The 15,125-nt window shown below is 37.3% G+C and overlaps 1 protein-coding gene across 1 annotated transcript in view; it reads left to right on the plus strand.

The window, feature by feature from the left end:
* The window catches only part of BEND5 (BEN domain containing 5), a 970,982-nt gene that overhangs the window by 383,376 nt on the left and 572,481 nt on the right, over positions 1-15,125 (plus strand). The window contains exon 6 of the mRNA XM_074876087.1: positions 10,989-11,205. Within this exon, the coding sequence (XP_074732188.1) occupies positions 10,989-11,205 (217 nt within the window). The remainder of the gene's footprint in view (positions 1-10,988; positions 11,206-15,125) is intronic.

Consider the following 15,125-nt stretch of genomic DNA (forward strand, 5'->3'; position numbering starts at 1 on the left):
ACAGGGTTGTTACAAAGCAGTTTTTTAATATAGGAAGGTGGAAGGAGGCAATATGAAGGAGCTCATAGAGGAGAACAGAGAATAAAACTTGTGTATGTGGAACATGTGTAGCCCGGGGTAAAAATAAAAAGTTTGCAATGCTGAATTTAAATTACTTGCCCTCACATTGTCACATCTTGTACATATTTTAAAGTTATGTGCTTTCATGCAAAGAAATCAGGTGGTTCTACATCATAAATCAGTCCTTACAGCAAACAAGATTTTGGAGGTACCTATCTTAGGCCTCTCTTTTCTTGGAATAAAGATGAGGCAGCATCAGAGATTGAGAAGATGGGGCAAACTGATTAATTAAAAAGCAGTAAATCATCAGCCCCACATGATTTATGTATAAAAGAATTCTGAAGAAGCTTGGGAATGAATTAGCTGAACTGCTAACAAAGATATGCACTCTCGTTAAAACCAAGCCCTGTTCCAGAGGTTTGGCAAAGTATCTGGGGTTTATCCTATATTTAGACCTGTAAGCATTGCATCTGCACATTGCAAATGGTCGAAACAAGATTTTAAAAGGGAATAATAAAACACCTGGAAGGTCGTGGTGTGAGCGACTTTAATGAGAACAGTTTCAGCAGAGAAAAATCATGTCTCACTACATTGCTTAGAACTCTGTGAATGTGCCCATAAAAAGAAATAGGAATGTCCATGCTGGATCAGACCAAAAGTCCCTGTAGCTCATCACCCTGCCTCTGACAATGTCCTGTCACAGCCACGTGGGAAAGAGAGGAGAATAAAAAGGATAAGCTAACCCTTTTTCCCTGGACTTGATTGACAGCAATAAGGGCCAGGTTTGAATTCAAGGGAGTCACTGCAAATATGCTGACATCATCTCTTTCCCAGAAACCAGTCCTGAGCTCACTTATGCTCAGAGAGAGAATTTTCCCCACTCACAAAAAGGAATTAGATGATTAGATGATGAAATAAACAATAACTAATTCCTTAGGTATAACAATACTATTTTCATTTAACAAGGCCACTAGGTTGTTTTCACCTACCTTCCTTCACAGTTTGAGATTAGCAAGTATTGTTGGGTAGCGAAGCTAAACTTGAGGCTATGCTACCCTGATGTGATGCATTTTTGTTAGCTGCTCTTCACTTCTCCAGCCATGCATTTTCTTGCTAGCCACATGTAGCACTTTTGCTAGCCACGACTCTGGGTGCTCTGCAGTCTGTAGCACTCTCACCCACCATTCCCATTAACTCCCACCCCTCTGCTGACAGGTTTTCTTGTTTCAGCCCTTGGAAGAGTAAGCACAGTGCTGAGAACCAGGCACAGGCTCTCAGTCCATAGGAGAGGCTTAAGCAGCTTTGAGTACTCACACATCTTGCAAAAAGTCTTTAACCCAAGTCTCCTTTTTTTACCTCTTCTTTTTTTTTTTAAGGTGTAACTTTTGTATTTTAGTGCTAAATGATCTTCCTGGATTGACTCACTTGGACAGAGTTAGTTGACCTAGACTTCCCTACATTTTCTCCATGTGATAAAATAACTCCCTTTGTAACAGAAATGTCCTTCAAAAATATAATTGCAATATGTGCCAAGGGGGAGGGTGTTTCTGGTTTGCCCACCAGACTTTTCTATTTATCTCCCTTTGATTCCATTGGGAATTCCTGGGAATGTTTCTTCACCTTTAGGTTTCAGCTACCAGGCTTATGAGGCGAGCTGCTTGATGTAATGTATCTTGACTTTTTAAAAGCATGTGACAAAGTCTGTCACAAGACACTGCTACAAAGGCTAAATAGTCACATATGGTGACAGGGCAAGTATCATCATAGATCAAAAACCGACAAGGAAACAAAAAGGCAGAGGGCTAGGTGGTCAGTTTTCATCACAGTAAAAGGCTAGCAGCTGCGTTTCTTAATGTTAGCTATCAGGTCATATGCTAAATATATTTATTAATGATCTGGGGAGAGAGGTGAAGGATTAGGTGGTAACACATACCAATAATGTAATTACTTAAGTAATTTAAGCCTGTAGCACACTGTTAGAAACTTCTGAGTGATCTAAACAAGTTACTCGGATGGATAAAGAAGGTTCAGTCCTGATAAATGAGAAGTTAATACATGAAGGAAACCACACAAAAATCTTATCCTCTAACTGAAGGGATAAAACCTGAACATTGCTGTTGGCAGTTCCATAACAGAAGCCATTTGAGATGTTGTTATGGTAGAAAAAGTGAACAAGGTGCTAGAAGGCGTAAGAAATGGGACATTAAAAACGAGTTACTGAACTCAGTCTTCATTGCATGGAGACAGACGATAGGATAAAGCATAATATTATGGGTAAGTTTGCCCAGCTAACAAAGTCTGAGCCATGATGACAATTTCCTGTTTTCTTTTGTCTTTATCCTGCTCATATATCATCTACTATCAGAGATGTTCTGATCTTTATCAGGAATAATATATATTGGGAAGGCTAAGGCTTCTAGAGGGTTTCAGATCTTGCTAAGGACAGCTCAATATCAACCAAGCTACAATTGGTAAAAGTCTGTTTCGTATCCATTCTCCTTCCTTTGTTAATTACTTAAAATTCACATCAAAATGACATAAATTAACAATCTCAACTTTGTATTTAGACTGTAAAATCATCAACATTTTAAACATGGATTTCAGAATTCAGATATTACTGAAATAATTCCTTAAGTTGGGGCTCTTATGAGACTTATAAATTATTCTTGCATAGAGGAGAAGTCGCCTGAGACTAACCTAAATGAAGTTAACATAGATTTTAAAAATTATTCTTGCAGAAGAACAGGGAGTGGTGGGAATAGATGAACAGATGGGAAAGGGAGAAGAGGAGAGTGAAGAAAAGTCTAATTAGGTAATTGAGGCTAAGAGGCTATTAGAGCTGACCCAGTGGTCTACTGGTAGTACAGTTCAGGGACTTGAATTTGGGATTGAGGTTGGTCCCTCATTCCCAGGCCAACACGTGCTCCAAACATTGCAAGGACTCAGTTAATAGCCTGTATGATCCTGTAAGTATGTGTTTTCCAGTCAACATAATCTGGAGGGATTGTATGTCAGATTACAGTGGAGACAGGAAAAGATAATGGAGTAAAATGCTGAATTTGGGCATGAAGACACTAAAATACTATGTTAATGGGTAAATTGTTCAGTGAAATTATTTGGAATTCATTTGAACTGGCTGTCAAAGAAACATCTGATTGAAATAAACATATTTTGAAGAGATTCTGAATAGAAATAAACTATTTCTCACTGAGCAGCCTTTCCTAAAATTTGTCCAGTACATGATTCTCTCAAGCATGGTGTTTTGTTTTTTTTTTTTTTTTCACAGGTAGTAGATAAGGGAAAGGCCTAAAAGGTCATTTTTTTCTAAGTCATTCAATTACCTTGTTACTGGACAATTTGAATCTGGTAAGCTTGCTGTATGCCAGTCTTGCTTCCTTCTTTCAGTGTCCTAACTTTCCTTACTTTCTGATTCAATCAGTGATATGCTTTCTTCTGGTTTTTATATGCTTATTTTTCCCCTGATGTCAGTATATTCAAACTGTCTTCTGAAGTTGTCAGTAGACTTGTTCTTTTATGGCCAGAGAGTCTGGTATAGGTCAAAGCTAGGACAAGCATTGCTGTATGGTTTTCAGATTTATGTGCTGAGGTGGAGCATTTTTTGTCCTCCTCACCTTTTTCTAGTACAACATTCTTCATGATGACTTAATTCCTTTAAATCCCTCCACTTCTTTAACAGAATTTGTGGCTACTCTTTCCAAAAAACCTTGTTTTTCTTTTCTGTATGTTCAAATGTTGGAACTGCAGTAGTGAGGCATTCTAAGGTGCTGTTTCTTCTTTCTTTCCTTACCTTACCTAGGGCTTCTTATCACAAATTCTCATTTGCCAATTTAAGTTGTTTTTTTCTTTCCTAAATTTTTTTTTTAAATTTTTTGACACTGTGTTCATTTTTTTCCCCAGTAGCTGCATTTCAGGACAGAAATGCTGGTTTCTGCATCCTTCTCTAGCACTCATGATGTCTTCAGAGGATCACAACACATGTGTGGCTAACTTTACTGTTTTCTTTTCTTGTTCTAGTAGTTTTGTGGACTGTCAGATTTTATCCCTCTCTTTTTTCCTTCCATTCAACATAGCGCTTAGAGATACGGTGTAGTTGGGATCTGTCAGTGCTAGGTTAATGGTTGGACTAGATGATCTTCAAGGTCCTTTCCAACCTAGATGATTCTGTGATTTAAAAGCACTGCATAGAGATATTGCTATTGAAGCAATACATGGCTAGAACACCTGTGGTCAGTAGGCAAATCATATTTTGACAGCAGAAAAAATCAGCACCATTCATTATCCCTGCAGTTTAAAAGAGTTTCTGTAGAATAATTGCAGTATTGGAATTGCTGCTTCAGAGTAAAGTCACTGCAGTATAAGCTTTAGCAACTGGACCGATTAAACAGAAGATGAAGGAGGGAGTATAGCTTTAGTTATAATGGCAGGTAGGGGGGAGAAAAGAAGGTAAATTTGCTGCTTGTCCACTGGAGACCCCACTTGTTCTTGCTGCTGGCAAACGATTTTGGATTTTGCTACCAGCTGACAGCTCCCGTAAGACATATTAAAGTGTTTTGTCAAAACAGGGCAGTGTGCCAAATCTGAACCTCTGTGAACATGTTTTATGTTTAGGGGAGATAGACAAATGAGTGATGGACAACACTGAAGGAAAACCTCCTCCCACAAAACCATATTGAGTTTTGGAGAACCTGAAACAAACTTATCTTCATTTGGGGGATGCAATGTTGCCTTCTCATATATGAAACTGCTTAAAAAGTAATTCAGTCATTCTAAAAATTATTTCTTGCGACTCATAATTTAGTAGACCTCCCCCTCATTATATTATGCTTATTTTGGTGAATTGAAGGATGATGATTTCATTTCTGCCAGCAGAACCCAGAAACAGGTTTTCAGCATTCCTTTATATCTCATAATCATGATCTGCTATTAGGGACCCTTCTACACTGCTTCACTGTACTTCCCACAAGGTACACCCTTTCCTCAGCATTTCTTGTCACTTTTAGGAATAATGACTTCCACTGGTTGCCTCTGGTTTTAGGTAGAATAGTTTCATTATGTTTCTGTTATTGGTATTATTGTAGGACCTAGAAGACTGGCCTGTGGGCAAGTACCACATTTTCTGTAAGGTATTCTGCAAACACAGGACAAAGAACAGTTCCCACTGCTATTTTCTATTTATTGTTTCTCCTCACCACTGAATTTTCCTTGTCAGAACACTGCACTATTTTGAAGAAAAACCTTTCTTAGCAAGTTCTCCCTGAATGTATCCAAGCACGTTTGAAATGTGGGGAATTAGTCTCATAACATTTGCTCATATGAATCTGTTTCTAGGTTTTGCCTTTCAAGTTCTAAAACAATAGTAATGTACTTTCAGGATATTTTCACTATCTTAGTATCAGTTGCTCGGACTGATTCATCTGATGTGCGGGTCTCAAAAAAAAAAGTATGCCAGGTTAGACTAGCGCTGATGCTGGTACACAGTACTGATGAAGTTTTACCATGTTTATTACAAGCATTTAAAATGCAGAAATTCTAAAAAAAAAAAAAAAAAAGTGCCTTCTTACTGCTTAATTATTTAATAAAGTTTTAGAGAAAAAATAGTAAAAAACTCAGTGTTTTCCCTTTGAAGTTGTAAAGAATGCAGAGTTTACAAGCAATCTTTGTACAGTTGACTATTATTTGAATTCCCTAGTAATCTTTATAGAGGTTACTTAATTATTTCAATTAACATTAACCTTGAAAGCTGTATGCTTAATTTGTAGATTTCCTGATTTTTATGAAAGCCATTGAATTGCACAGTATTTTGATTTTTATAATTAAGAAGAAGAAACCAGGTATTGGTAGAGGTGGAAAACCTTGAGGTATATAGTAGACTGCTAAAAATGATAAAAGGATTTGGAGAACATTCTAATACATATTAGCAAGAATAAAAGCAGGACTTATTTTGCAGTGTCTGAAACTGAGTTAGCTGTGCCAAAACCCATTCAGTTATCTGTAAAAAATATTTAATGCCATCTGACATATTCACTGTCACTCCATGCTCTGTGAATCAAATATATAATTATGTGCAAGAAAAAACCCTACAAACTTATTTTGTCACAAGTAAGCTAGGAATTTTGAAGATGGTCAGCTCCACTTGTCAACAAGAATAAGCAAGAAGAAAAATAATGGCTTAGACTAACAGACAAACAAGTCAATAAGACCTTCAATTTGAATGGGCTGCCTCCCAGAAGAGAAGTTTGCAGTGCATGGTTAACATCGTTATATTTTCTTCAGCATTTTTTGGATTTCTTGCAGTTAATAAATAGGGACATCCAGCTTTAAAAATAAAATTTGAACACTCAGGAATAGCTAGATCTAGTATTTTGGGTATCATCCATAAATACCTGAAGGTTATTTTCCAAAGTAGAATCGGAATCCGGTTTTGTGCTTGAAATGTCTTTAAAATGTAGCCTTAATTTCCTCTGAGATTGTGACTCAGGCCCACCCCTTTGAATTATATATGCAATATTGGAAATTTGTAAAATTGTTAAGTTGTATCTCTACATCTGCAAATTGATGGCAATTGAAAATGATCACCACAGTGTGTCACCACAGCTAACACTACATTGCAATCAGATTCACTGGAGTATTTTTCTACAAGTCAGATCACTTAATTGTTCTTTTGGCCATTGATCTTTCACAGCACCTGCAGCTTTTTGTTTTTCCTCCAAAGATCATCGTTTTACTTTGAAGTCTACTGACTGTGATATGTCTAACCCAATCCTGTAGAGGCAAGGAACTGAATAATTACCTCACGAGTGCCATATTAAAAGCTGTCCAAAGACTGTTTAGGTTGCTCATTAAAGTCATTGAAAATTTGGCTGGGCAAAAGCTCCCTGCTTTGGTCATGCAATAGAGGGGGAAAAATGCTCAAAGATTGTTATTTTCTAATTATTTGTGTTGTGGTACCACAAAAGGATTTGATTAGCACCCTTATGTGTTTAAAACTTAAAGAACAGATGCCACAGAGGAGCATGCCCGCCACCCCCAAGCATTTGTTCCCCAAAGTCTTGATTAACTCCCAATTTTCAAAAGGAAATAAGGTAGCAGAGAGAAAAAAGCAGAACAGATAATAAAATTTTCCTTTAAGATCAAAATGATTAGATTTCAAATTAAAATTATGTTCAAAATAGAAGTATAGTTAGGATAAAATTTTCAAAGTTGTTATACCCCTCACTGTCTGTTGTAGCAGGAAAGAGTAAAATCCTGGGGCCCCTACAGCTATCAGGTTTTTGAGACTGAATGAGGACTCCGTTGTTGGGTTGTTTTTTTGGGTGGTTTTTTTTTTGGTAAACTGACAAATTTGATCTTACTGCATGCTACCAAAACAGAGTAAATGTCCTGACCCCAGACTACAATGTAGCAAACATACAGGAACAGGCAAGCACATGTACATTCACACTTGCAGTAACACATCTGCTGGGTTGGGAGTGCTACCTTGTCAGATAGGAGGAGAAGACACTCAAATCCACTGGCTCAAGCTTTTGCCTGGCACTGGACAGTCAAAATAGAGAGACAAAATATGAGAGTCAGAGAGAAAATCGCTTCTGGGCTTCCTTCTTCCTCTGACAGAACAAGTTTTGCATTTATCTTTAAGACTAGGCAGTCTAAATTTGTTTCAGAATTTTGCAAAATATCAAGCTTCATTTCTGTAAATACATTTCTAAAACCAGACTGGAAATTAGTTGCTTGCATGGTATTCTCTATGGCTGTACTTAGAATTGGGGTGGTTCTCCTTTAAATAACCATTCAGTAGCACTGAAATCCAGGCAGTTGTGTATCAATTAGCAGGGTGCATTTCTTAGTGTGAGCTGCCTGGAAATGCAAAATGACAAATCTTGAGCATTAAGCTTTCTACCATCACTTTGCTTTCCTACCTCTAACTACAAACCAGCTTCATTGTGGCTTACAGTGTAAGAAGTTGGTGCATTTCTGCAGATCCGTGATAAGATATTTTTCTCTAGTAGGAAATGCAGTTAGACTCTGCATTCTGAATCTGTCCCTGCCAGGCCCTAGATGCATTAGTATTCCACTGGCAGCTGCCTGTAGGTAGGAATATTGTTTTTGTCCATAACCAGAGGGAACAATCAGACTAAGCCGTTCCCCGGCTATAAACCAGCCAAAGTAATTGGGTTTAATTTTAATTTTTGTAATAGCTTTAAATTAATAGGAGCAGCTGCTGCCACAGTGTGTGGGTGTCCTTTTCCAGAAGGCATAGAACAAAAAAGGGAAAGAGTAAACAATAGTGCGTCTAGGACACAAAGGTTAATTCAAGAACTGAGCAATGTCTTTTCGTTATCAAAAACTCAGTTGGTGATATCTAGTACTGTGTCTCTTTTCTTTCTTTTTCTTTCCCTTTTTTCTTTAATTCCATGATAAGATCTCAATCTGATTAGGCTCCTGTGTGTAAAGATGTGTTGTTGGTATCTAAACACTAACTCTCTTTCTCTATATGACTCACAAATAGATTAGCAGTGACAAAGTGCTAGGAGAGATAAAAATAGATTAGCAGTGACAGGAGTACTATTATAATTATTTTTGGAAGATATGGTTTGAATTAAGAGTTTGGGCACTTTCTGCCCTGAGAGGGTGAATTTAAACCTAGGAACTGAGGATGGTTTCTGCTGTTGTGTCAGACACCAGATAGTGAAATGTCACTACCAGATGTCCTAGACATCAAGATTAGCCATAATAGCCAAATGCAGCCATAAAGTGATGTGTCAAAGTGGATAATAAAACAGATGCTTAGCTTCTATAATGAAGGGGAAAGGGAATGAAATATCAAAAGTGCCTTTAATACATTGACAAAGTTGTCTGCAACTTGCTTAAAAGTAGAAAGTTATTGAACCAAGGAGAACTATGTGTCATTTAAACATTAACTATCAGCAGATGAATTTCAATTAGCATTAGCCTTTCTAAAACCCTGAATTTCCTATTGGTCTCACTTTACATGAAATTTTTATAGCATAAAGTAAGGCTTGTCCTTTATTATTTCTCCCATGCTAATTTGGAAACAAATAAAGTTCAACAACTCAGCAACATACTGTTTAAACTTGCCTTACGGTTTGAGGACTGGGAGCTAGAATACATTTACCCACTGCCATATCATCTGCTTGATTTGAGACCAAATGAGGGATGTCCTATAGCACTCCAGAGTAAGGGCGAATGATAGAAACATGTTAAGATAGTGGAGAAACCTATTAGGTTAGGGTACTGCATGCAGACGGCTGGTGGCATTTTTCCCCTACTGATACTTTTAAAAAAAATTAAAAGAATTGTTTTTCTGTCCTTCATGTTTGTGACTTAAAATTAATTTTCAGATCTTAGTGATAAGCAAGTGTCTTATTTAATCAAAAATGCTGAAATAAATTCTTGAAGCCCTGAATGTTCAGGAACCAGGGCAATACAGGGGGGAAATAAATTCTTATTTCAAGTCTAATTAACTGCATCACTAGCTCTTTATTGTACTTTTTCAAGAACATCTCAATTCCTTTCTGTTTCTCTTTGTAGATCCTGAGTCTTGCTGATCAGACTCCTTAACTGCTGCTAATTGGCAAACACATACTTCTGCATAACGAGAGGATTTTGTCCTCTATTTCATATTAACAATGAAAGGGCAAAACTGATGCTCTGCAGTAGACCAGCTTCTCGGAAGTATTACAAAGAGGCACATTACTACTGCTATGTCTGTAAATCTTATTATGTTTTCCCTCACCATGATCCTAGTTTAGCTGAGATCTGCTCCAATCATTAGATGAGACCTGTTTATAATGTTGTGTAATCGAATCAGTTAGAGTCTGCAGGACCATAGTGTTTTGTTGCCAAACATGACTGGTAAGTTAGTTACATCAAATTACAAGTGCATGGCATGACTGGAGACTCTTCTGTCTAAATAAAGCTAGAAAATCCATCTATGAAATGAAGAAAGGATACAAACAGAAATATTGAACATCTCTAGTCCATAGAACAAGTTTTTGACCCACATCTGAAATCTTTCTCATCTCTGTTGAGAAATAGCAGAATAATTGAAGTTGGGTGAAAGATGGCAGGCAGACATTTGTTATTCCTTAAACAGATACCAGCTTGATGACAATGACGTAAATCTCTTTATTATAATTATTTACTGTCATGTATATTCATTTTTATCTTGTCAGATAAGCTAGAACTCTCAAGGAGGGCAGCAATCCAATTTGGAACAGGACCAAATACCCTTTTCTCCTTTCTAATTTAGGACCAGATTATTTTCTGTACCTGAAGTATTTTGTTTGGGTGTTTTGTTTTTTTTTTTCACCTCAAGAATTTATTTTTTCCTCCATTCATCAAGTAGGTGTTGATATATCCGCTGACTATTAAGGATAATGACAATATAAAGATGTCCTGAATTTCAGTAACAGTTCTGTCAATGTTACCTTATACTGACATTCCTTCATTAATTATGCCTCATCTCTGTGCTGGTGAATTAGAACTGTATCAAAGGATGTAGCCACGCTCCAGCCAGAGGTTTAGCTGAAGCCTGTGTAGTGGTGTGAGATTACACCAGCCTTATACTGAAGTAGAGGATAGCTTAACTGCCTGTGCATCCTTTTCACTTCATGGGAGTGGGTTTCTCTGGTTGTATGGTGCTCTCCCCTGCTATGGTGACCCTCCCAGCTTGGGCACCTGGAGGGAGCTGTGCCATGCACGGACCCCTTTTCAGAGGTTGTCAGCATGAGCGCTCTGGGATCCGCTCACCAGCTCCTGAGCTGCTCAAGCTGTTACACTTCATTTGCTCTAGAGGGAATTTGAATCTCACATAACCTTTTTGTCCACGTTTCTTATGTCAGTGTATATATATGTCAATGTATATATATGTTGTTTTTGCTTTTTAGGCAAAGAATACCCTCTAAAAATGTGTATTACTATCGCTGCCCAGACCACAGGAAGAACTATGTCATGTCATTTGCTTTTTGCTTTGACCGAGAGGATGACACTTATCAATTTGCTTACTGCTACCCCTACACCTATACTCGCCTTCAGCACTATCTTGACAACTTACAAAGGAGGAACATGGACTACTTTTGCAGAGAATTGCTAGGACTCAGTGTGGTAAGTAATAGGCATGTTTGCCAGCGAGCAGGCTTCATTATGAATGTCTGCCCTTAAATGCTTATAGAGTATAATTCATCATCCCTGCTAAAGTATACACACACACATATTTGTTTTACTGCTATCAATGACACACGAGGTACTGTACCTGCATGGTGAAATATAGACAAATGCTAATTTAATTTCACGTAAAATATTTCCTTTGCGATATGCAAGGCAATGCTAAATTCCCATGTAGGAGCAATTCACCTCTAAAGACGTTAAAAGATGGAACTGAAACAGCTTTGTTGAAGAAATGTGATTTTTAGAGTACTCTGTCCATTCGTCTTTCTGGAAGAGCTTTTCTGTTCAGAAGGAAATGTGTGTCTTCAGAACTAGAATATAGCTTTTCCTGGTAAAGTAATGCAAAACATACACAAACTACCTATTTTATTTGCTCTTAAAAATGCATGCTTTGGTGATTGAAATTAAAAAGGGTTTAGTTGTCTCACTGTACATTCTAGTGGCCAGATGAAAATGAAATGTGATAGTTACTGTGGTGCAGGAAGGGAGGGTAAATAGTAAGGCTGAACTTCAGCTCACTTTGCTATAACCTTCCTCTGAAATATTGCCTGTGCTGATGATTTGGAAAGCATGACTCAGCCACTCCCCTATCAACTCAAAAATCATCAGATTAAAAAATTATAGCTGAAATCTTGTTGGGTTTTTTATTTTTGGGTGGTTTTTTTTGTTTTTTTTTTTTTTTCTTTTACTTTATTTTTACATTCTCAGACTTAATAGTGCACTTGTCCCAATTTCTTAAACTTTTCTCTGAGATCTGATTTGACCTAAACTTGTAGCATGTGTGTCAGAAAAAGAAGGCTGCGATTCCTATGAAGGCTGCTGATCCCAGCAGCTGGGGCTTTAAAAAGAATCCCAGAATATATTGTGAAAATCAGAATGAAATCAAATGTATAGCCTGCACTGGAATAAATAAAAGGCTTCCAGCATTAGAGCAGGCCATTGAGATCCCTATCGTGGCATAAACCTTGGAGGGAAAAATTAACTTATGGAGAAGAGTGAAAACCAGAATTAACAAAAGAAAGCATTTTTAACCCTTTTGTCAGTTAAGTACAGTTCTTGTTCTAAAGATGACTATTCCATATCCCTGAACTGGCATTAATTATTAATCATTCTAATTAGCGGGACAAACAATTGTAAGGGAAAGAGGTATCAAAAAAATAGAAAAGTAAAATCTTTAGAGGGTGGGAAGAAAGAGCACTATCATCTTAATGTGTGTAGGGTTTTAATTATTAATCTTAGAGGACAGAGCTGTCATTAATTCTATAATGAAACTGAATTTGTTTCCTTTCACTCTGAAAATAGTGTATAAACAGTGACATTTGCATATTCATCAAAACCCTGATCTGACTGATTAAAACACTGAGATAAAAGACAAATCCTTCTATCTGCATTTTGACAGACAGAGCTATACTCTTAAATCTTGTTAACATTGTGTTACCAGTAGTTGCTAAATATTATTTTTCATATTTCAGCAAACTAAACAAACAGATGCCATTCAAAATGTGGCAGGAAATGTGCTGTGTATAAGTCCTGATTTTATATCTATATGTACACACACAGTATGTTTTGCAGAAATTGATATGGTAACATTTTGCAGCTCACCATGCTGATCTGTATAAAAAGCTTCTGAATCAGGCTCATGCTATAATCTTTGTAAGTAATATTACAATCTCAGAGCATTTCTGGCTTTTCTCCACACACAACTGTCCTAGAACAGCTTGGTAATTTAATGTCTTTGCTGAGCTTGAATAGACAATTTCCATAAGTTCTCTGCGAGTTAAATATTTTAACATAGAGCTTTGTTGCTATCATACATCTTTAAATGGTGAAAAACAGGATCCTTCAGTCTTCACTGCACAGTGCTTCATCAAAGCAGAAGCTGGCTGTACTTTAGAGAATTGCGTGCCATATAGGATAGATTTAGAGCTAAGAAAGTGAGCTCTGTCCCTGCTCTGGCCCCTTATGTAAGATAAGAGGAATCAGATTGGCATAAAGAGGCCCTTAAAAGCTCTATTCCTGGCGAAGGGACGATACCCCTGGTAGCACGTGGTGAAAGGTAACTTAAAGATGCCATCTGAGGACAAACTCCGAAGTCTTCATGCTGGGCACAGGCCTGAAGCAGGGAAGCATGTTAGGGGAAGGCTGCAGCATATCTGTCGAGCTGCCCTGTAGCCACCGATACTCTCTGGTTCATTCCAGGCGAATTTTACAGCTGCCTGCAGCAGTTTGTGATTGTGAGTATGGAGAATGGTTTGAAACAATTTCACTTCTCCTGGATTATGAAGTTTTGAACTGTGCCTCTTGGAGACAACAGAATCTTGCCACAGATCTTTGGGGCTTTTTATTTTTGTTGTGGCACAGTAAAATGCAAGTCACAAGAAACCATGCTTAGATGATTACTCCTGAAGGCTTTCTGAGTGCACATTTTGCTGCATGTAATGTTTTCAAGGCAATCTAATTTCTAATCTAATTTCATATTTTCTCTGAAGAAAGTACTATGCCTCCATTAACTCCTTAAATACTTTCACTAATTCTATGAAAATTGAAAGTGAAATATCAGTATGGGACATGTAATTGTCATTAGGATGCAGAATGGCAAAGTGGTTCAGAGCCAAATGGCAAAGATTCCCATTGCCAGTGTGAATGGATAACTTAGCTATTCTATTTCTGACCTTTTAATGTTTATATTCTTTACTTCAGAGAGCTGTCCCACATTCTAGATGTGCCAAATGGTCTTGAAAATAGTCTCTCCTGCAAGCTAGCTGTGATGGTCACCCAGGTATCATTTAAACTGCCATTTTCATTCTGCCATTGTTGGCCTTAGGTAACTTCAGACTTTCTATGGTTTGTCCCAACAGATCCTAAGTTCAAAATCTGTGAGTAGTTTTTTTAAACTGTGAAATTAGTTTTTTGCATATCGTTGATGTGTGTCTCATCTCAGCCTATATTATGCAATATTCTACGGCATAAAGTAATGGAAAAGAATTTTTATATTTCTGTGAAAATATAAGCACAGGCTCAATTTACATTTACAGTACCTATTTTATGATACTTATACAGTCTCATGTGCAGTAACAGTTATGCGTAGCATTCTAACGAATATTTCAGAGTTGGTAAAATTTTTGAGTGTGTAGTCATTTGAAGATGGTAGTCTAAATTAGCTGTGCATACTTGAAGTGTGTGGGCAATTGATGAGACCTGTACCTCTACTAGTATTCCACTACCACACATAATAAATTAAATGAATTTTGGTGAGCCTGGCTCAACTCCTACAACCCACTTTACAAATCACCATTGGCTTGGCAATATTTTCATTACTCACTCAAAAGAGAAACAAGATTAATTGGAGACAGATACTTCCTTTCACCCCATTAGGCAATGGTGCTTCCAAATTATACTTGAGGAGAATTGAAACTGCACATACAAACCACAAGCCTCAAAGGGACTTCCACAGTACACAGAGACTGGAATATGGAATTCTGTTAAATTAAATATTAAACATACATATTTTAAAACAAGAAGGCAATATGTCTAATGTAGAGCTCTGTAAGTGAGCCAGTCTCTTAAGTCAGACGTAGATACTGAGTGAAACAGATTGGAACACAAGGTGCTTCATTCTGATCCCACACCACTTTGGTGTGTACTTTTAATTTATGTAAGTTATTCCTGATTTATGCTGGTATCAGAGAGATCAGAATAGGCCCTAAGACTGTGAAACTGCACACCAGATGTCACATTGCTGGTTCATTGATCAAATATCCCTTATTTACTGTCTAAATGACTGGGTACCCTAGTAAAAATTGTTGATCTGTTCTACTGATATCTACTGGTCCATTTTTAACTGCACAGTTATGACT

Source organism: Strix uralensis, chromosome 8 (assembly GCF_047716275.1).
Source record: "Strix uralensis isolate ZFMK-TIS-50842 chromosome 8, bStrUra1, whole genome shotgun sequence".
Taxonomy (NCBI): domain Eukaryota; kingdom Metazoa; phylum Chordata; class Aves; order Strigiformes; family Strigidae; genus Strix; species Strix uralensis.